This window comes from Amphibalanus amphitrite, unplaced genomic scaffold (genome assembly GCF_019059575.1).
Source record: "Amphibalanus amphitrite isolate SeventyFive unplaced genomic scaffold, NRLGWU_Aamphi_draft 001652F_arrow, whole genome shotgun sequence".
NCBI lineage: Eukaryota > Metazoa > Arthropoda > Thecostraca > Balanomorpha > Balanidae > Amphibalanus > Amphibalanus amphitrite.
Genome location: NW_024883145.1, coordinates 63,373 through 85,768, shown reverse-complemented (window position 1 = coordinate 85,768; position 22,396 = coordinate 63,373). Strand labels below are relative to the sequence as shown.

The 22,396-nt window shown below is 47.9% G+C and overlaps 3 protein-coding genes across 3 annotated transcripts; 2 read left to right on the top strand and 1 right to left on the bottom strand.

Annotated features, from left to right (window-relative positions):
• Positions 1 to 7,194: 7,194 nt before the first annotated feature.
• Positions 7,195 to 11,511, top strand: LOC122374395 (probable GPI-anchored adhesin-like protein PGA55). Its single transcript, XM_043353118.1, has 3 exons — positions 7,195 to 7,422; positions 9,629 to 9,705; positions 10,276 to 11,511. The coding sequence occupies exons 1-3, from the start codon at positions 7,320 to 7,322 to the stop codon at positions 11,347 to 11,349; spliced, it is 1,254 nt and encodes a 417-aa protein (XP_043209053.1). The 5' UTR covers positions 7,195 to 7,319; the 3' UTR covers positions 11,350 to 11,511.
• Positions 11,512 to 12,703: 1,192 nt separating this feature from the next.
• Positions 12,704 to 19,163, bottom strand: LOC122374404. Its single transcript, XM_043353134.1, has 4 exons — positions 17,497 to 19,163; positions 16,478 to 16,645; positions 15,818 to 15,990; positions 12,704 to 15,512 (listed from the first exon to the last, which is right to left on the bottom strand). Exons 1-4 carry the CDS (start codon positions 18,019 to 18,021, stop codon positions 12,908 to 12,910), a joined length of 3,471 nt encoding a protein of 1,156 aa, XP_043209069.1. The 5' UTR covers positions 18,022 to 19,163; the 3' UTR covers positions 12,704 to 12,907.
• A 34-nt stretch (positions 19,164 to 19,197) lies between these two features.
• On the top strand, positions 19,198 to 21,190 carry LOC122374405 (UPF0728 protein v1g117062-like). Its single transcript, XM_043353135.1, has 3 exons — positions 19,198 to 19,508; positions 19,806 to 19,879; positions 20,215 to 21,190. Exons 1-3 carry the CDS (start codon positions 19,406 to 19,408, stop codon positions 20,326 to 20,328), a joined length of 291 nt encoding a protein of 96 aa, XP_043209070.1. The 5' UTR covers positions 19,198 to 19,405; the 3' UTR covers positions 20,329 to 21,190.
• The last annotated feature ends 1,206 nt before the right edge of the window (positions 21,191 to 22,396 follow it).

Sequence of the window (22,396 nt, the reverse complement as noted above, 5' to 3'; positions counted from 1 at the left end):
GGTTCCGCATTCAAGTCGCTTCTTGCAACTATGTGACTAATGTTAGGACAATAGACGTGCTGTACAGAGAAGGTGTGTTCTGTGTAGCTCTTGAAAAATGAAGTCATGCCTAAAATTCAGTTTAGAATATTACAATTACAAATAACTTGGATAAAAGTTGCAAAACATGAACTCTGACTGGTCAGTTGAAATGTCTTTAGTCAGTGAACCACGCCTGGGCTGGAGGTGGTCAGTTCCCTGGCTTGCGCGACCTCGGGCAGGAGCTGTGGGACTTGTACATGGACAAATTGAATAGATGCTAGCCTAGATCATGTCGTGGCTGCAGTCCAAGACATGTTCACTAGTTGCCGTTGCTGCCGCCGCCTGCTGCTGCCCTGCGTGCCGGCTGGTAGCTCACTGCTGGTCTGTTTGCACGCCAGGCATCCTACTGGACGAGTGGGGTAGGTCGTAGATCTTTGAGAGTGAAACGTTTGGTCTAAATGTAGCTGAAACTCTTACAAATAATCTAATAAAAAGGCAAAATTTCAGAGGACTCCATTGGTGTCTCAGTGGTGACAAGCAGAACTTGATCAGAACTGTTATCATGCTGAATGCTGAAACTGAGAATAGGGCTGAGCTGGTGGGCTAGAATTTAATATGCATGCTTACAAGGTCCTCAGTTAATCCACAAATTTGTCAGACTTGCCTGTAGGCAAATTTATGCAGATGAAATGTTTCTGGCAGATAGCCCTGAGGCAAAATGTTATTCAAGCTTGTTCCGCAGCTTGTTGCGTTCCACATGAGCCACTAAATCAGAGTCACACAACTCTGCCAAATGTGCTGAAAGGCCACGATTTTTCCAATAGGTCGGTATATTTATTATTTTTCACAGACACAACAAAAATACAAATGCAGGTCACTACAATTCATTCTGATTCAATTACAATTGCTGGAATGTGTTTTGCAGACTTATTATATTGAATCTTGAACAGACTATATTTAATTACTTTGCTCATGGGCTCAGGCCAGTACTGCAGAGTATGGCTCGCAGGTTGCCAAGGAGCACAGGCCCAACTCCCAAGTCCAAAATTGACAAACCCTTCACACAGAGCCCGAAAATTCACACCAAAGCGGGCTGAGAGAACACAAAAAATGCACCAAACCCCAAAATGGCCAGTCAAAATCTGCACTGACCTCAAATCCCCACAATGCTACACATCTGCACCACAGCAAGCCAAATTTGCACCCCGCTACACTAAATCTGCACCACAGTCACACTAAACCAAATCCGCACCGCACCGCACCACACCTAAATCCGCACCAGACGAAGGAGTCCACACTGACAAAATCTAGACAAAATTGCCATACTTTGCAGTCTAGCTCATGGCTATATCCATTGTGATTCTTAGGTCTGATATTATTGAAGTTGAGCTCACTTCCATCATCCATGTGCCCAAGACATTGTGGGCAGCATCAATTATAATCAAACATCAAATATCTTGCTTTTGCTTATTTAGGAGCATTCTATAATCTTTTAAAAATGATAAATAAGGCCTTGTTGATATTCTTTAAAGTTTGCGACCTTATTCTTGACAAAGTTCAAGCTTCAATTTTCCAATTTTCATTTCAATCCTTTCCATGAATATTGAACATGTTACTAAAATACCAAGTTCCTGATATTTGATTTCATGCGAAATGTTTGTACTATTCGCGGCAGAAGTGTAACAAAACTTTGTGCCACCAATTTGGCAGCTAGGAAAAAAACTTTGCCCGATAAAAAACAATCATATGACGTAATCGATCCAAAAGCTTTAAATTGGAATTTTTTAACAATTAGCCAACTATGGGCCGAATGTTTGCCAATTTCGTATAAAGGGGCCCCTAATATATGTCTTGCAACACAAGAACAGTATATCAAAGCAATTTTTTGAAGGTGGGACAGTCCCTTTAACTCGGCTCTTGGGCCACGTAGCGATACGGGAAAGGCGGCGTTCGAAAGAGCTTCAAAAATAAGGAAGAAATCACTACGGTCAATCTTTTGGTCACTTCACAGGGCAGGTCATCAGAGGCCAATGAAGGCCAAAACTCGCCGATTTGTAGGTCAGATTTCGACAATTTTCAACAAATCGACGCACAGCTCGGAAACTAATAAAACTACAGCGCCGCGGAAAAGCGCATTTGATATGTAAGCGCATTTGACATTTGATAAAAGCGCATATTAACGTTTTTTTCTGAGTAATCCTCTCAGATTTGAACTACCGTCAACGGTTTTGCCTGCAGGAAGCAAAAACTGTCAAAATACCTGATTTTTTTTTCGGAAAGTTTTTCTGCAATAACTTCTGACTCAAACCTTGGACGAACTTTCTTTTACCAGCATCGTGTTCCTCTCGTCAAGACGCGTCGTATGAACTATCATTCGACCTTGAAAGGTCAAGTTGAAAATTAATCCTCAGGTCAATGTCATGACCTGACCGATAAGGGTTAAGTTGCAAATCAGTCGATCCGTATCGTCGAGCCAAACACATCTAAGGTGTTTTCATCGCTCTAGCATGCCTCTATAAAAGTTATTCGCGAAAAACTATCAGATACCATTGGTGGGTGACCTGAGATGACCTCAGGGGCATAAAAAGGGGTCACGGCCACGGGTGCCATTGTCATGTTCAGTGTGTTAAAGATACTACACCTATTTGCGTTGTTCGATGGCCAATCAGCAAAACCCATTCGTCCGATCAGCACACAGGTGGCGCCAGTAGACGCGTTTACATAGGGTTTGTTGCAAGCTTATATTTCCGTCCGTGATGTTGCAAAAGATGCCAATGGTGCTTAACAAGTTACAAAATTATCCCCTCTAAATATTTGAAGACCACTGCAACGAAATTATCGCCAAATTAACGAGCTAGAGCCTCGTCAAATATGCTATGTAAACCGGGTTAGTGAGAGGCATTCCGGCAAAACCTTCAGCATATGGGCGAAACGGAATGTGATCCCACTCCACAGTTCGTCAGCTGGTATAGCCTTCGCTATTCGCCAATAACTGATTGACTTCCGGCAAAACCTTTGACGATTTGGATAAATGCTTCGTCATTCGTTAATATCCCTTCGTCGTTCACCAAAACATCCCCATGCTAATTTCGGCATTCCTCATAGCATTTCGTCAAAACTAAAAACAGATCGCCCCTTTAAGAGAAGAATAAATATGACCACATTTATACAGTGCGGTGCGAGGCATAGGTGGCGAAACTCGTGGCCATTTATCCACATAAGAATCGGTAGTGTTCATGAGCGCCATAGGTACAATGTACATTAGGTACATTTATACATTTAGGTACATATAGATGGACGTAGCTGGCATGTTATCGGCTGATTGAAAAATGGAAAGGCAAGAGAGCTACAGGCCAGGGCCTCCTCTAAGGATTTTTCACTGGGTGGGCAGAATTTTCGCTACTCCCCTGCCCAAGGGCGAATCCAGCCACTATTTTGAGGTTCAACCAATTTCAAAACCTGTTACCGCGGGGGGGGGGGGCGGGGGTGAGGCGAAATAAGCAGTGCCGTTATTGGAAAAAGATGATAGTTTGCAAAGTTAACTTTTGTCGTATGATTTATGGTTAGCGATGCTCGAGCGATTCGTTCCAGAGTTACATGTACAGCCCTCCGCAAACTGCGTGGTAGGTAGGTATTCTTATTCGGTATTCTTGCTATTTTGACAATGTACCAGTTTTTGTGACCTTGTGACCTGGCCTCGGGTCACTAGAACCTAAAACTCCAAGGCCAAGTGACAAACAGATGCTCCAAGTCGTGTCTTAACCCTCGCATGTGTGCGGCGTTTGCCAGCTTCTAATGTGTGTGGGGGGGGGGTCGGTTGGACCCCCCCTTGCCGTTTGGCCCCTGATCAAGCTAGAGCTTCGCGGAAAAAACGAGCGTGTTGCCCGTGACGAGAGGAAGCCGATGATACCCAATTTTAAGGTCCTAGGTCATTGGTTGACCTTCCAGGTCAGGTCAATGACCCAAAGTCGGGAAAATCGGGACCTATTAGAAAGTCGTAAAGTGTGGCTGCTAAGGGTTTTTTTCGGGGTGCTGATCACGAATATCGTGTTAGTTTTGATCACAGATGATGTCTTTAAGCATTTAGACCAGGTCGGGTCAGGTCAGGTCAGGTCAACCAGTAGGGGTTGTGACGGGTGTTCGTAGTACCTGTCAACCGCCTCTGACAGCTTCGTAACATGTTACGAAGGCACCAAAACTACTTCGTAAATGTTCAAATGGTTGCTAAATTCGAATTCAGCTCCAAAAACTAGCCTAGAAACATGTAAAACTCGAAAAAGTGAACCGAGGTCACCCGAGGTCACCAAAGGTCAATGACCTGACCTGACCTTCAGGTGACCTTGACACCCACCCTTATGCATGGGAGCAACATCAAATCATATGTTTGAACGTTTGAAACCACGAAAAGCTTGCAAACGCGCGGCTAATGCGAGCCGACATACGCGGAATCGCGATTCCGGCCAAACATGGTCTCGGAAAAGAGGTCACAGGTCAAAGGTCATTTGGGTCAGGGTCATGAAATTTTCAGGGTAGGTGTAAAATTGATCAATGCGAGGGTACTGAAAGTTTCATTGCGATCGACCGCTTTTTACGCGAGTTATTCGCGAAAAATCATGGGGGGTCCATCCGACCCCCCCTACACATGCGAGGGTTAAATTTGGTAGCGCTACGTGCTATAGAACTCACGCTATCAACGAAAAACTCTGGCATTCGGTTGCCGCTAAACTACATAGTCCAATTTTCCCCTGACCTTGTACGGGGTTTGTGACCTGGTGACCTGACCTGAAAAGACTAGAGACCTGAAATTTTCAGGACAAGTGCCAAAAGGTTGCCCCAGAGGGTATGCTAAATTTGAGCGCCGCCGTTTTTACGTTATTTGTGAAAAACCTTAGGGGGGTGCATCAACCCCCCTCACCGGGCGAGGGCTAACTAACATAATACATTGTAGTAAAGGCTACCCGAACCGGTAATGATTCTTGCTTATTTGTTTAGCTCAGCCGTATTTAGAGATTTAGCTGGCTTTGTCCATGAATAACAATATCGGCAGGGGCGTAGCCAAGGGGGAGGGGCCACGGGGGTAATGGCCCCCTCCCTTGAGCGCAAAACGCGCCATGGGGGAGTGAGCCCCTCAGGCCCCGGGATATTTTTTTTTCAAACACTGGATAAAACGTCTTTTACTCGGAAGAAAATTGATATCGAAGTTTCATTTCTGTGGCCCTCTGATGACCCAATGGGCCCCTGCACTCATCCGATGACCCCCGGTTTCCTGGGGCCCCTGGTCGCCTAGAGGGCCCCGGTCGCTTGGGGGCTAGTCGCCTGGGGGCCTGGTCGCCTGGCCCCTGCCCCCTGGTCGCCTGGAAGAACGCTTGTCACCTGCAGTGGCATAGCCAAGGAGGGGGCCAAAGGGACCATGCCCCCCCCCCTGGAAGCCAGGGGTCCTTATTCTATAGGGGCCCTGGCTGACACAGTGGGCCCTTGGCGACGCAAAGGCCCCTGCGGCAGATCCTTTGACACAGCTGAGTAGTTATACTTTGGCCAAGAGAGCCCCAATTTTAGAGCCTTGGGGCCCTATTGAAACCAGGGGGCCAGTTGGATGGGATGGGTCCAACTTGGGTCCAACGGTGTGTAAACAGAATCAATGCGTTCCGACTGTTGGTCTGACCCTATATCGGTTTGAGGGAGCTCGGATCGGATCCACTGTCGATCTGAGGGGCCTCTATCGGTTTGAGGAAGCCCTCAACTGCCCTGAACGGGTCATTAGTTTGTCTGAGAGAGCCCTCCGTCGGCATGACTGGGCATCTGCAAGTGCAAGGAGGGCTTTTGTCGGTCTTAGTGGCCCTTAGGCGGCTTATATGACCCTCAGACGGCTTACGAGGCTCTCATGCGCTGTAGGGGCCTGTGACGGTCTGAAGAACCCTCATCCGACCTACGGGCCCTCAGACCGCCCTCAAAACCGACTGGCGACTCTATGAAGCTATTCGTGGGCCTATCTAACAGGGCCCATGGACTGCTTACCCCTCAGTTCTAATATTTTTTGTTAATAAATATTTTTCTATTTATTTGGGCCCCCTCCAAAAAAATATTGGATCCAACCAGATGGCTTTTTGGATTTTTAGGGGGTTATTTTGGGCCCCTGTGCGTTTGGCCCCCTCCTTGAGGAAATTCTGACTACGCCCCTGAATATCGGGCAACCAGAAAACTTTTTTTTTTACCTTCAAACAGCCTCCAGTTTGCTTAAGACCAGAAAGGTAGTACCGGACGTCCGGCCGGACCAGAATTTTTGCATTTGCTTCTGGGTGGGCAAATCGACGCCACTGGGTGGGCAATTGTGGTGACTGGGTGGGCATTTGCCCACCCAGTGGGTATGTTAGAGGAGGCCCTGCTACAGGCTGGCTAAGTTAACCCCGCCTCAAACACCAAGGTGTCACCAAAGAACAGGCAACAGCTGCTGGATAAGTCAGCCCCGCCCCAAACACCAAGGTGTCCGGCCGGCAGGGCCCGGCTCGCCATCTGTCAGCCATTCCCTCGCGAGTCCGACCGGCGCGGCCGCCCGAGGCGTTGTCTCATGACATCGCTCGGGCAGTGACGCGATAATGACGGCTGACTTCGTGGTTTGTATCGAAGCGCTTAGGAGTCCGACGCTCAACCATCTTACATGGTATTGCGCTGGCAGTCTTCTTGTTGCTATTGTATGCTGCCTTTTTCGGAATCCAATGGTTAATTGGTGGCAAATTGCGCTGGAACTGTCACAAGCCTCATCCACGAATGTGTGATTAACGTTAAATATTTAATATGGCTACATAAGCACTACGTCCTAGGTCTGGATCGGCCGCTTTTTACGCGAGTTATTTGCAAAAAACCGAGGGGGGTCCGCTCGACCCCCCCCCCCCTCCTATAGGGCGAGGGTAAAAAATGACACATTCTCTTAGTGGACGGCGTTGGGCCGAAGGCTCAGTCAAGCACGATTTAAACGTGCTCTGCAGCGTGATTCCACAGCCTCGGCCGCGCCGTCTCGAATCGAACATCAATGCCAATAATCCACTGCAACTATAATCCCCTCCCCAGATGTCCAGTTTTTCAGCAGCTGCAGACGTCATCCTGACTCACCGCCACCAAACTTGTCTCAGTCAGCGACCTTGCAGGTTCAATCCCTGATCGGACGACGGGTTTGATGGAGGCTTGATCCCTGCTGTAGCTTCCCCTGTCAGTAGCGAGTTAGCTGTCTTCGTGGGAGCTTCCGTCCAGCTCTTGTCTCATTCGCTGCATTTGCCGTACCATTGCAAACTCAGGCTTTTAACATGAGAGCGTTGGCGATATTGGTTATCTGTGTTCTTGGATCGGTAACAGCAACTCCAATCAGGGACGTCACAACGATTTTCAGAGCGAGAAAAGAATTGGCAGGTAAGGTGTGATGTAATAGTCTGCTAGAAGGGAGCTAAATACTGCACTTTATGTCAATGCTAATTTTTCCATCCATAGGCATGGGTAGTGAGAATATCAGGTCTAGACATATGACATCATGTTTGATCTAATTTTTTTTTTCTAAGAATCGATCAAGTGTGCTGAAAAACAAAAGTTAGCATGCTGGGGGGAATACTTGTTGCTTGACGTTTGCATGACTTTGTAAGTATGCAATTTGTGTAATTCAAAAATGGACGGAATGCTTCAAATTAAGATTTTCATTTAATTGTGCTGCGTTTGGAGCCATTGCCTTTTGGCTGAAATGAGCTGACAGCTATCGGTCTAACAGTTGGGATATTCAGGCCATATCCAAACTATTGGTCGCTGGAGGTTAGAGCTCATATCTTCAGATCAATAGCAAACATCAGCACTTCCCACATCAACACCTGCAAATCGCTACCTATAGGTAGGTATAGGTAACGCTAAAAATATGGGGAACAATGTCAGAATCGCGGACAGAACGGCACATTATGAGTCAGATAAGATCAGAATGCCACTCAAAATCGGTGATCACTGGCCATTGCAGAGGTAGGTGGTTGACAACCTTAGGACTTTTCTTTGTATACCGCATTTCTCTAGAAATGTACTCTGAGACTTGATAGTATGAATTAACATGAAGGTAATAATTTTACTGACACAATTATGTATGCGTTTGCGCAAGGCCCAAAAACTACGAACATTACATCGGTGCAGATGCTCTGAAGGGGACTTCGGACATCTGCACCGATTCGCGAGATGCGTCTTGCTATGAAGGTAAATGTCTACGCTTGACGACGGTTAGGGTTAAAGCGACAGATCCCGTTTAATGCTGGTACAAGGCCGCCAACATTACGCGGGTAATTCTACCACCGAGATAAGTGGATAGGTGCGTCATACCATGCCTGCTATACCGATAAAAATGAGGTCAAGAGTGTAAATCATCAGAATAAAATCCAACCGATCCACAGCTCGATCATCGAGCCGGCCATCACTCAATGCAAGAAAAATGTCATTCTTTCGTCACTTTGGCGATGGCTGCGGCTGAATGTAACAAAAATTAAAATAAAAAGTTGAAACTATATAGTTGAAAATATAAATGAATAACGACGAGCAAATTCAAAATAAATCAACATAAACGCATCAACCTAAGCTCAAATCAATATATATCCTGTATTTCTCAGGCTTAGCATTAGTGATTGCTTAAATTAATCCTGCAGGTAGCAAAATCAGACCAAACAGTCCGGCAGTAGTCCCTTCTCAGCGTAATCTTTAGGCAATCCACTATTAAGAGTCTTAGCATTTAATGGCTCGCTTCACAGGCAATAGCTTCCTAGTCACTTTGTATCCTTTTGACCAGAAAAGTACCTCATTATGTGAGGGATTATGTCAACAGGAAATTCCTGAAGCGTGATGCTGAATAATTTAACGCATAATTCCCATTAAAGGCATTCGATATGTGACAGCTATTGCCACAGCTGGTAAAGACCAGTATAAGACGCGATTGTGGTTTAAATCCGCAGAGATTTTGTGTGTCGTTCCCTGAACTTGCTGATATAAGAAGGATCTGTATCCTTCTCGATTGGTATGTCGAACCCATCGGGATAAAATCGTCACATAAAACGTAGCTTTTGGTTAAAACATTAATGGCGTTCCTCTTTTACCTTTGCAAACTATAACAAATATATTGTGCAATTAAATAAGCCAAAATAGTGAGATATGGATAACAAACTTCAGCAATTAATCCTCCGTGGTACTGTTCCCATTTGTAAAGAGTCTAGTCCTACGTACCCAATACCCCGATAATTAATCGGGTCTCATGTCCATGTTGTCACTTCCAACACACCCATTTGAGGCCTCTCTGGCGGCTGGCCTGCTCTGCTCCAGTGTTCCATGCCTTCGAGTCTTACTTGGCATTAATGAAATTGTTGACTGATTGCTGCATTGGTTGAGCACTCTATTGCGGTGCTCTTGAAAGACGGTGCAGGGCCGTGGATTGCATATGAAAGGAATATAGCACGAATAAGCCAATGACGAATGACGAACAAGTACCCTTCCGATTATATCTGACCTGGAGCGAGCCAAACATGAACAAGCTATTGACGGCTGTTATAAGACGCGTGAGTATTATTGGATACCAGCTAATGCGTGTTCATTTGTGTCTTTGCAGCGTCGTGTGAGGCCACCGGACCCTCTGAGAGCGACCCGTGTGTCTTCTGCAAATGCTTCTCGGGCAAAGGATGTGTAGTGAGTTGAAAGGAGTTCTCACACCTACCTATACCTACCATATAGCTACCTATAGCCTTATGTCCTTACCTATGCCTACAGCCTATACCTACCTATACCTATAGCCTACCTCTACCTAGTTATATTATAGCCCTTGGCCTGATTTGTTACTGAGCCACGTTTCTGCGCGAGAATGTGAAATGCAGGCGCGGGTCAGGCGTTCCCCGGTGCCGACAGTGATCCGGTGGACACTGAGTAACGCCCAGTCTGATGGATAAGGTGTCGGTAACGGGCTACAGTCTCAACACTTTGCAAACACTCGAATAATTAGGAAAGGCATGCCAATTGCCCATTGTGACACCCCGGTGTTTTTCTCAGACAGTATCCGCCGTGCTTTTCGTAAACAGTACCTGTAAACGGATTTTTACATACGACAAATGTGTAAGACTCCCCACGTAACGTTGTGTAATGTGTATTATCACCATCAACCTCACCCCCTGAGGTTGATGGTAGAACTACGTGAAGTGAGCACCAGTGAAGTGAGCTATGTGCCGTTATCTGCTAAATTTGACCAGCTATTGTCCTTCGCAGGCAGTATCAGCACGATGCGACTGGGACCGCAACCAGGAAAAGTACGAGAGCGAGGGGTGCCGGGCCGAGTTCACCCCCGGAGTTTGCTGTCCAAGTGTCGTCTGTGGCGAGGGTGAGGTCAAGGACGCTTCTGTGACGGCCGGCGTCGCCACCGGATTGGGAGATGTCGAAGAAGGATCGTCTGCGGTAGAGGCTGCAACACCAGAGCTGAAGGAAGATGAGGGGGAGCGCGGAGGACAAGATACGGTGTCCGAGGTTATGACAGAGACCTTGAGCACCACTGAGGTGTCAGCGATCACACCTGAACCGCCAGTCACCACAAAGGAGCCTGCGAGCACCAGTGAAGTGGTAAAAACTACCACTGAGTCACCAGCCACCACAGAAGAGCCCGCGACTACCACTGAAGTACAGGCCACTTCTGAGGCGCCAGTTACCACCACAGAGCCTTCGAACACGACCGAGTCTACGACTGAGCCCAAGAGTATCGCGCTCACACCCGCGCCCGTGGTCGATCATACAGGCAGTGAAGCCGTCGATAGCCCTTCTCAGTCAACGTTTTCATCAGTTGAAGTAACATCTGAAACTGCAAAGTCAGATCTCGTGGGGTCGGCGATTTCGGTACAGCTATCGCAAACAGCAGAAGAAGACAAAGTATCCACCAATGCGCCTGAAGAAAATGCCTCCGACGGGACAGTCAAGCCTGGAGACAAACAAAATATCGAACTAAAGGAGGACATTCTAGACGAGGTCGAAGGCTCTGGGGGTTCAGACGATTTGACATCTCCTGGCGTTGAAACTGCGTCATCCATCCCAACTGTCCTATCAGGCCAAGACACTGATTCACTCACGCAACCTATCGCTGATTCAGCGCGTTTCGGAGAAAATGAAGTCGCGTTAGTAGAATTCGAGGCATCTGATGACGGAGCGGCTTCCTCTGAACTACACGCCGAAAGTGATCCAATGGAAAGCGATAATGTGTTTCCGGTCTCTGAAGAGTCCGACGGTTCCGGCCTAGGTTTGGAGCTGAACGATGAACAGGATACGTTTGTCGTTTTGTCTGGCTCAGAAGTCTAGATGGAATGGCTTGGATTGGTATGTAGGGTGTATAAGCGAGCAATAAAAAGTCGCTAGCATTGAATGCGGAATGTAGTCTCGAAATAAATGACACGCCAGCCTGCATGATAGAATGTAGTTGTTTGATCGTGCAAAAAAGAAAATACAAGATAACGGATGCCATCGGTGTTGTGTTGAGAGGAGGGGACTCATGCTTGAACAAAATAATCAGTTTAATTGTAAGAGAAAGGATGCATGCGTGAATTAATAAATGGGGCAGAATGAGTCTAGGTGGCGTGCAGAATGAATGATAAATGGGACAGAATGAGCTAGGTGGGGTCCATCTGAGGTACCGTTCGAGGACGACAGAATGCGGGAAATTAGCATAGATACGATTAAATTATACATAGACCTCTGTATACAAGCGGGGTGCCACAGGGCTCAGTCTTAGGAGCTCTATTGTTCTCCATGTTTGTTTATGACATTGCCGACCTCCTAAATGGATTCATTTCCACATTTGCCGACGATTCGAAAGCCTATCAAAGTATACAGAGGTCTATGACTTAAGCAATACCATGAGATACCTACTCGTATTTCAGGCAAAAGTTTTAACTAACGCGACTGACGAATCTGTATTCTGAAGAAAACGATCATCTTTCCAGCTACAAATCTTGTAAAAATATGCCCCACAAGACATCTTCTATACTTGACAGTGAGTAAGATATATCAACATTTTGCATTACGCTCTACGATACCCTAACGGCAAGGAGAGCCTGTACTGGTAGGTATGCGTATTCGTTGTTCAGCGGGGGGTGTCCTGCTGACGTGTTTCAGAAAACTTATGGAAATGATAAAACAAATGTTTCAAAATGCGACCCTTCTTTTTGGGCCCTGTTTCAGCCGCCAGACAATATTATGCAAAAAGTCACAATAGCTTTTATCAGCTGACCACAAACACGGTTATTGTTAACGAAGTTAGTATCGCCTGGCGGTAGAACCATGAACTAAAGTTACCCTAACAGACCACCGAACTGGGCGGGGGAGCCACCAGTGTGACTGTGTGGTTGGCAGAGCTATACTCCCACATTATTTTCGTTTTGAAGAGCCTCAGCATCAGGACAACAGCAGCGGGAGACGCATACGTCATCTCATCGAGTGTTCATTTCGTCAGGTTGTTTATCGGGGCCTTAGGGCCGTCCTAGGTTTACTGAGGTCATTTGGCGCCCATTCGTTTGCGTCCTTAGACAAAGAATTTCACAGTGGAAGTGCTACCTAAGAGTATGCGTTCTGCATTATGTAAGTCGACTGCTGCGTTTGCCATGCGTGCCACGAATGTTACGTCATTGTGTCCTCGCCTCCCGACAAAGACAGAAGCTTGTGCCATCATCGTTTTATTAATATTACATCACACATCCAATACAACACTACTGCTCCCGAAGATGTTGGGCAGCGCCACTTCGGCGCACACCGACAGGGGATGACATACGGCGGCAGCATAAGGCAATATCGTCTAGTTCTGGCAAGGCAATCACGAATCATCAGTCATAGTCCTAGCGCGCGTCAGCCGATTTAAGTTCGTCTAGCAGCGGATGTACTTGCTGTTCTTGCATAGGTATCCAGGCTTGATGGGTGTGATCGGCTGGACGGGGCGATACTTGGGTCCGTAAGTTCTGATGCGGAGAAGGATCTGCTCCACGTAGCTGACAACCAGCAGGCTCTTGTACTTCTGCACAATGCTGATCACCACCTCCTGGAAGATGCTGATCAGCTTAGAGCGCGAGATCTTGACACTGCTGAGACCGAGAGATAGTCGGCAGATAGCAAAGGCACGGCGGATCTCAGTCTGGCTAACCTTGAGCTGCTTTCCCTTTACCAAATCGATGATGCTAGAGAGCTCCTCTGAGGTCAGGCCCGGCAGAAGGCTGAGGCCAGACAGTGAGCTCTGCAGACTGCCCATCGTCAGACTTCCCTTCGTCACACGACGGAAGAGCTGGAAGTAGAGGGGAATGTCCGACGGGTAGACGGGAGTCTTCAGCGTCGAGTGGAACACCTTGTAGACCTGCGGGCCGGCAAAGATCGGGAAAGGCTTCAGGTAGCCAGGCAGCTTCGGCAGGAAGTCCTGCAGGAAGTCGTAGAAGAGCTTGCCGAAGGGCAGCTGGCGACGGACCTGCACCTTGCCGTAAGCACCGATGACGAAGCTGAGGAAGCCATCACGAACCTTGACGCTCGGAAGAGGCATCTTCAGATAGTACATGTGGAGGTACAGCTCCACGAGGGCCGACTGCACGCCAGTACCAGAGATGGTGGCGTCCTTCAGCTGGTCGTCAATCTCCTTCACGAGGTCCTCGATGTCAAACTCGCCAACGGAGATGCTCTTGGGCAGGCCTCTGTAGTAGCGCGTGAGGACCTCGTAGCAGTTCTTCTGCACGATCTCCTGTCCGCTGGCGCGGAGAAGCAGAACAGTGTGTGCCAGGATCGACTGCACATTCTCAATGGAGACGAAGACGAAGCGGGTTCGGAGGATGACCACCAGCTGCTCAACCTGCTTCACCGGGAGGCTGATACCAGAGAGAATGTAGATCGGCGCCCGAGTGTACTCGGGGTACTGGATGACGGGTCTCTTGGGCACCGGCAGCTGAGGCACCGGCACCTTGTACTGGTGCAGCAGGACGCGGAAGAACTCCACGCTCGGGATGTTGCTGACCTTGTTGATGCGCAGGAAGTAGCGAATCGAGCTGAGCACAATCTGGCGAACGCGAATCACAGTCAGGGACTTTTCCAGACGGTTCAGCAGACCCAAGCCTATGTAGGCCATAACGTTGGCATCACGCAGATACTTGATGTCAACGCTGATACCAGCCTTCTTCAGCTCAGCTCGGATGTAGACCAGCTCCTTGGTGCTCAGAATGAAAGTGCCGATCGGGTAACGCTTGAAGAGAGACTTGAGCAGACGCTGGTACTGGGCGACCACCGACACTCCTTGCCCAACTTTCGGCAGAAGGTCTGAGTTGTGGATGAAGCGGATGATGGTACGTCTGGCTTCCACACTGATACGCACGCTGCTGCCAAACACCGAGAAGATTTTCTGGGAGACGTAGTCATCAATGGGCACCTTCTGGTCAACCACCGTCACCTGTCTGATGATGCCGGCGAGACGCTGGTACAGGAACTCAAGGAATCCATCTCCGAACGGCTGAGCCGGGACTGACGCCAGCGTCGACAGGTATTCCCGAACGGTGTACAGGAAGACACTGGGGATGGTCTGCTGCGGGATGACGTAGCCGAGGCAGCGAGAAGCCACGTAGAACTGCTGGATGCCGGCGAGCAGCTGGGTCTCCGTCAGCTGCAGGCGGTTCTCGCTCAGCTGTGTGAGGACGAAGCTGAGGTCAGTCGGACCAGAGTAGGCCGGCAGTCCACGGAACAGACGGCGGAAGGCGGCAGCAGCGGCGGCACCACTGTTCGGGATGACGTTGGCGTGAATTATGATTCGCATCAGCGACAGCTGCAGGGAAGGCTGCTTCAGCTGGTTGAAGCGTTGTATCAGGACGCTAGCAATCTCCCTCATCTGGACAGCTGACAGGATGACGTTCTGGTACTCGAACTGGTCATAGCCCGGAACGTCAGCGGGAACAATGGTCTGGAACTTGAGGTCGTTTCCAATAACTCCCTTCTCTCCTTGGCCTCCGATGATACGGTTCGTGATGTCACTGCTGCTTCCCTGAAGGCCACGGATGCGCTTGATGATTGTCTGGCGTCCCTCCTCGTAGATGCTGGCCAGACCCTCTGGGACCAGGATGTTATCAATGACAACGGAGCTGTCGAAGATGTGAAGACGGAAGGACTGAGATCCACGTGGGATCAACGGCGTCACCACTTGCATCACGTAGAGGAGATACGCCTGCACGGAGTAGATGCGCGTGACCAGGAAGAATCGCTGTGTGTGCCAGATGAAGGCCTCGTAGGTAGCCTCCAGTTGCAGAGGCTGGACGCCCTGGGACGCCAGGGCGATGATGAAGAGGGAATAGGCCCCCTTGATGTCGTCGATGGTGAGACCCTGGTGATGCTCCGGCAGCTTCAGGTAGACACGGTTGGCGGCGGCTTCGGTGATCTTGCGGATGCTGACGTCCAGTTTCGGCACGGTGATCATGGCCAGCAGATCCTTCGGAGTCGCCTTACCACCAGCACTGTGAAAAGAAAGGAATGGTGGATGTCAGCAATGTGTGCGTAGCATGAACTGATCAAGTAGACTGTTAACGCATGAAGGTATGTGATCTGAGGGCCTGTGAAGGTAAATCTTCAGACTGCTGCCCAACTATCGCTCTACACATCGGTTTCGTTATTCTTTAAAGCTCAATGTGGAAGCTCAATCTCAATGTTAAAGCTCAATGCTTACAAACAGCTACATCTTCAGGGCATACTACCTTCGTGACATTTATAGCCACTACGCTCCCTCCAGCACAGCTAGCTTCTGATGCCTGGCGTTACTCACGAGTTGGTGAGCTGCAGAATGTTGAGGATGATGCGTACGGTCTTGGCCGAGATTCCGGAGAAGATGGTCAGCATCTGCTTGATCACCAGCTGCACATTGGTCTCGTAGTTGGGTCCGCGGTACGCCAGAGTGTTGAAGCTAGCCAACAGACGGCGGCGGTTCTCCTCGAAGGCCTGTCGATTAAAAGGTCGGTCAGCACCTCAGTTTTGGAAACAGATTTAGAAGGGGATGCCCTAAAAGACATGTAAATAAATATTATGACATGTAAATAAAGGGTGCAATGAGGATGCCAGGCCTGCTAAACGATTCATTTATCAATCAATAAACTCATATATGAATGAATGCATGAATGAATGAATGAATGAATGAATGAATGAATGAATGAATGAATGAATGAATGAATGCACATTGATTAATGAAATATCTGTAAAGGCATCCGGCACAAGCCGTAAGTTCCTAGCAACTGTCAACGTAGATTAAGAGATTTAAAGTTAATGTTAACGAATAACGTTCCTGAAGTTTCATACCGACAGGCAAGAAAACGTCTTTTGCCCCATTTCAGACTGTTAACTGAATGATTCTCTCGCAGTTCACCAGTTTTAGTTTCTCTATTAAATTACAGTCTACCTCTGCGGCAGCGTTCAGCTGACAGACACTCACCTTGATAGCCAGCTTGTAGCGGTTGTCGAAGATCTCGCGGTCGAGGTTGAAGCGCGACTCGAGAGCGCGACGGACCACAATCAGCGACTCCTGGTCCAGGATGTTGGGCAGGTTGTGGTCGATGTGATCCAGGGCAGAGATCAGCTGGATAAGGCTGCCGTAGCTCGACTGAAAAAGACGCACGCATGTTGTAAGAATGAGACATCGAGGCGGAACTGCACTGGCTGGATGGACAGTTTAAATGGGGAAAATAGGAATGCCCGTAGATAAGCCTCATGGCAATTACACGGAACCGCACGAACACATTCTTGAATGTCATATTAGTTAATGAAAAATTAGTTATTAAATACTTTTTGTTTCGCTTCAATAACAAGTTCCATTATTAACTAGGTACACTTGACCGAGCTGACGAAAGACCTAATGTTTTTAGTAAATTCGCACCAAAGCTTTGACATTGGCACACAACAGTGGTTGTGGCTGTTTCACTCAAATCGTGACAAGTTGACAGCAAAATGATCCCAATTCATTGACGACCAAGGCTATGCAGCACCGAAACTCGCCCAATGCTGTCGCATTTTCTTTTGAACAGCCAACGCAGTGTTACGCTTATTGGGTAACGTTACCCTTTATTTCATTATGATCCGATCGAATAACGAGGGGCGCAAGAGTGTCATGGCTTTTTAATATTGGTGCGGAGGCCAACTTCGCTGCAGACTTCAATTGACGCTATACAGCAGCAATGTCAGGATAATTTTTCAAAATAATGAAGAAAGAACTTTTGTTCCTTCGTTCATTGGGGTTTACGGGCGCGTCGACTGCGATGGTCATTTTGCGCCCAAAAGAACTTTTGTAAGGACAGCGTTTTTTCAAGCCAGTATGTAGCAATTGGAAAGGAAATACCATATAGCAAAGTTACAATACCCTACGTTCTCACTAACTTAGAAAGGGCCTCCCATGTATGCCTCCCACTAGCCACGCCGCTGTAACGGGGGCTACTGAGCCACCGCGCTCAATCTCACCTGGTAGGCGGTCGACTGCAGATATGCAGCCAGTCCACTTTTGAGCAGCACGTTCAGCTGCTCCAGGTTCACCGTCACACCCCGCTGGTGCAGGATCACCGATGCTGACGCCACCAGCGAGCGCAGGTCCAGGCTGACGCCTCCCGCCGCCAGGCCAGGGACCGATTTCTGCAGGTATCCAGCGATCTTCCCACACTGCGGTACACTGGGCACCACGGCATCGGTCAGCGTGTTCAGAGACTCGCTGATGATCTGGAGGACGCCAGTGCGTGTCGCCGGCACCACGTCCGGGAAGTTGTTGATGAGGTTGAAGCGGAAGATGGCTTGGAGGGCATCGTTGCTGAGCACGTCGTAGTGTTTCACACCACGTTCTTTCACGTAGCCGCGCAGGTGGGAGATCTCTTCGCCGGTCAGCTTCGCGGCGACGGGGTTGCGCAGGCAGCCGCAGCCGCTGCGAGCGAAGAGGACGTTTCCATAGGCGGAGGCCGCCAACAGGAGGGCGAGAGCAAGCGGAAGTCGCAGCATGACTGAAACTCTGCGGGATGTGTGAGCGAAGCCGAGCTGGCAGGGAGCTGCGATTGTCGGTTGGCAGGGGGCCGTTTTATCCCGCCACGGCCAGACCCTGTGGGCGTAACGGCCGTGTCTGTGACAGCCGTGTGACGCCGTGGGGCCCGTGACAGCGCCCGCCGGAGGGCCATAGGTCGAGGTCCGCGCGCACGATGGCTGTCACTCAGACGGCCGGCCGTCGGCTCGTGCACCCACAAAGCGGGTCATATTGCGGCCGCCAAATGACAGGAGTGATTCTGCACACTGCAACCCTGCTCAGAAACACGGGCTGGTGTGTAGAACGTCGGAGAGATTTCGTAAAGTAGGTAGGTAGCTCCACGTGGACATTGCACTACATTGTAAGCTCAGGCCGCAAAGATATTTCAGGCGTTCATTTCACAGCGATCAGCAGTATTGCGATCAGCAGTATAGATCAGCGATTGCAGGACGACCTGCAGTAGTTCGTCCGTCCATCCATTGTCAATATCACTTCAGATTCCTAATGACTGTAGAATGATGTGATTCCCATTCACGCTACTTATTAGATTTCAAGCTTAGACCGGGCTTAATAAGTGATCACTGATCAGTCCAACCTTTGCAGCTTCACCGACTCATTCGGAATTGTATATTGTGCCCCTGACGATATGATGAATCATGAATGGCACTTCAAACATCGTTAACTTCTTAAGCTACAATCTATTATTTCCACACATAACCTGTGCGTTTCTCCTTCTCAGGCATATTATTTGCGTCGTTATTTCTCTCCCATTATTGCTGTTGCTATATCATCCCCAAGCATTTTCATTATTTGTATTGTCATAGCAATGTCGACGGTCTCATATCAGACAAGTGTCGAATGTTAATTCATCATCATGCAATCAGTGACCACTGACCCCTTAAAGATTACGATCGTTATGAACGATCTTCGACGTTGGATTCTTCAGATTCCGGAGCTCTTTGCGTAGAAGGAATATCTTGCTACACCTCTTTTCATCCTAAAGTGAGACTCCTCCATATTTCTCTTCTTTTTCTTTGCCGCCTCTTCCCATCTCATGCCGTTTGCGTGAAGATGATGGTGTGCTAACATGAAAGTTCACTTCATACATTCCTTGGGCCTCCCAACTTCTTGCATCCTGTAACACTTTGTCACGAGATTGTCACTTGGAAAAATCAACACAACGTTCTTCATTCATTTCTGTTCCCCAGTTATTTCGCTTCGTACTTAAAATTTCAGCGTAATCTGAGTGCAAATTTCGGTACAACATTCGGTTCTGTTTCAAATTCTTTATGCATTCTTTAAATTTCGAAGTGCTTGTTCAATTTAAAGGTGGCATCGAGTTCCAAGGAAGTAACAAAGACTAAAATGACCGATTGTTCATATGACCCGGCGGTTAAGGTTTACCTGGGACCGATTCTGATTCTGGGCGGCCTTCACCATCTACCGGCACGACTTCAGGGCCTGCTTAGTAAGTACCTGCGTAGCAGTCAGATCAATAGGTATCACATTATTATAGTTGTATAAATCTTTTGCTTTTGGATACTGATATAAATCATCAACTAATTATTTAGTTTGTTTAGCGAGCAGGCAGAAATAAAAGGTTTATGAATGGACTAATTATTTGTAACTCTTTCTCATTTTCGAGCTCATATAATAAATAATGAATTCACAAGGGATAAAAATACCAGCATAAATATGGATCAACTAAAGCACATGTTTCTGAAGAGTGTGTATTGTCTTGTTTTCTGCACTGTTCCTTCTGTAGGGGCGTTGATGACGGCCGGGGTCAAGGATGTGGAGCTGACAGAGGTCCCCGACTACAGACGGCTCTGGATAGAGGTGAGAGACGCAAACGCACAGCCCCGAGGGCGCAAACGCAAGACCTTGAACTACACCTCTTATATATAGGTTTGTTTGTGTGGTAGTCATCACCAATGCTGCCACTTAAGTGAATGTTCTAATTGGTTCTTCTATAAGACTCTATAACAGCAATACTGTTAGGGAAGAATCACGTTGTGATTCATAGTATATTATATTATTATATGTGATTTATGGTATATGTATATTATGGCCTTACAAATCGCGTTAACTGTACTTTAGCAGTTAACGAGAGTTGGTGTTATATTAGGTATATAGACTTGCTCTTTTCAATGACCACTGACCCGTGCGCACAGGTCCACGACATGTGCGTTTGGACCGGTGACCCGGGTGACCTCTGCTGGGGCGGAGACGGCAGCCAGGACCCGCTCTGCACAGAGGCTGTGACTGCCGTCACCAGCGCCTTATGAACCACCAGGAAGGGTGAGACAGAATACACAGCTGAAGGTGCGATAAAGAAGAAAAAGCGAGACATGAACCAGAGACCCGTGGAGCTCCAAAGCGATCGACTCACAATGCACGGTGCGTTGGCAAGTCACTAAGATAGAAAACATTCATGGAGCCCTCTCAACACAAGTACGTGGTGCTGGCCCTTGCAGAGCTGAGCTTCACGAGGAATGGTGATTCTCGGAACTCGGAAGCAACTTGCAGCTGTGATGACAGAGTCCGGGTCGAAGCAAGCCGTCCTAGCGTCATTTTCGACACTTGAGAGTCGGACAGGTCGGGTTCTGGAGCTTGATTAAGTTTGCAATTTGCAACGTATTTATTTGGAATTGTTCCAGGCCCCCCCCCCCCATAGCTTTTCGTAGCCTGCAAGTTTTAAAAATGTAACAGTGGCCGAAAGATACGAATTATAAATTGATTTATATGCCCGTGAAGATACTGAACAAAATAATAATGAAGAGGACCTGGGTTGACCCAGGCTGCAATCAGGATTGAAGAACTGTAAAAATGAACAATGAATACAAGAGTGTTGATCAATGTACTCAGTTTAGAATAGTTTATGACAAGGCATAGTTTCTTTCAACATCTCATGTCCCTTATTCCATTAACTTTGAATGTTATGCGAGTCGTATGTTCGTCATTGATGTGAACGTGTTCTTTTTTTCAACCGTGCCTGTTTGCTCATAACCGTGTACTCTGCTTATGACTAATTTCTTTTCGACGTCTTTTTCATGTGAACATCAATGGCCTTGACAGGGCATGGAAAACTGCCTACACTGAAAACCTGCACTTCTACCTTGCTTCTACCTCATATAATTTCTTCTTTTTGGGAACGCGTTTAAATCTGGCAGCCTAGGATTCACGTGGAAACATCCGGTCTTCTGTCCAGTGAACATTCACTGGCGCACTGGCGCCTCAATTAAAGGGCAAGGCTGCCGGACCCCGGCAATTGCTGCAGTGTAGAATGTAGATATGGGACCTTGGGTGTAGAGGAGACAGAAGGGGAACATGAGACATGCACGAGGGAGTCTGACTTGTCGCCCGGCGCCTTGCAGTTGCAAAGTAATTTCAGGCTGGCAATGTGCAACATACCGTTTATCTTATCGATCTCTTTATTTTCATGTGGCAGTACATAATAGGCTCACGACACGACTTAAAAACGTCTGCAACTATACATCAAACAACATTCCTAAAAACTTGAATTGTAAATACAATGACGTTTTAGGTTGACTTACAACACAAAAATAGGCTCCTTACGGGCGGCCCAAAGCTAATATAAAAGAGCTTTTTCGCGAGTTCTCCACATAAGTGAAGATGTATCGATGAGTTATTCGTTTTATACGTGTCATTACATGGAACTCATCATAGGAGGGTCTGATTTCGGTACCGATTCTTGCCTGCCTAGAATCCTAAACTTCTACAACCCAACAGTTCGGTCGACATCAAACCTCAAGGTCGTCTGAGTCAAACTAATAGTAGTGCCCCATGGCAATACGCCCTACAGTATAGGTACCAATGACATCCGTGTCAAAAGTGCATCACACTTTGACCTTCAGTGGAGCCCGTCGGCGGCGCCCTGATGTAAGTCACCTTTGACCCTACGGCCATATCCGGCCACATGACAGAGTAAATGTCTGGTACACTCGGGGGCAGATTGATGTTCCGCCACTCCCTACCTATCGGGCTCCCATGGCTCAGCATTGGCTGCTGCCAATGGCTGGCACTGGCATGCAGTGCTGAGCAAAGCTGAAGGCAGGCAACACTGGCAGCAGCCAGTGCTGAGCCATGGAAGCCCGATGGGTAGGGAGTCACGAAAGTAGTAGTGGAACATCAATCTGCCCTCGAGTGTACCTATAGATGAGTCGAACTGGTCATATTGCTGAAGCATGTGGTAGCTGTTGGAGTTTAGTCAGCAAAGTGGATTCCATGTTAGCAGGTGTTTTACTTACCTACCGTTGGTTTACAGGTAGGTTCAGCTTTCACGAAAGTAGTTAGGTTAGCTATTTAGAGCTTTAATGTGAAATGAAATGTCAC

Bases quoted from the DNA above. Each gene is read 5' to 3' on its own strand.
- LOC122374395 (XM_043353118.1), top strand. From the start codon at position 7,320: ATGAGAGCGTTGGCGATATTGGTTATCTGTGTTCTTGGATCGGTAACA. The intron at 7,423-9,628 runs GTAAGGTGTGAT...GTGTCTTTGCAG, and splicing joins AGCGAGAAAAGAATTGGCAG to CGTCGTGTGAGGCCACCGGA. The intron at 9,706-10,275 runs GTGAGTTGAAAG...TGTCCTTCGCAG, and splicing joins TCTCGGGCAAAGGATGTGTA to GCAGTATCAGCACGATGCGA.
- LOC122374404 (XM_043353134.1), bottom strand. From the start codon at position 18,021: ATGCTGCGACTTCCGCTTGCTCTCGCCCTCCTGTTGGCGGCCTCCGCC. The intron at 15,991-16,477 runs GTGAGTGTCTGT...TTTAATCGACAG, and splicing joins GCTACAAGCTGGCTATCAAG to GCCTTCGAGGAGAACCGCCG. The intron at 15,513-15,817 runs GTGAGTAACGCC...TTCTTTTCACAG, and splicing joins ATTCTGCAGCTCACCAACTC to TGCTGGTGGTAAGGCGACTC.
- LOC122374405 (XM_043353135.1), top strand. From the start codon at position 19,406: ATGACCGATTGTTCATATGACCCGGCGGTTAAGGTTTACCTGGGACCG. The intron at 19,509-19,805 runs GTAAGTACCTGC...TTCCTTCTGTAG, and splicing joins ACGACTTCAGGGCCTGCTTA to GGGCGTTGATGACGGCCGGG. The intron at 19,880-20,214 runs GTGAGAGACGCA...CCGTGCGCACAG, and splicing joins ACAGACGGCTCTGGATAGAG to GTCCACGACATGTGCGTTTG.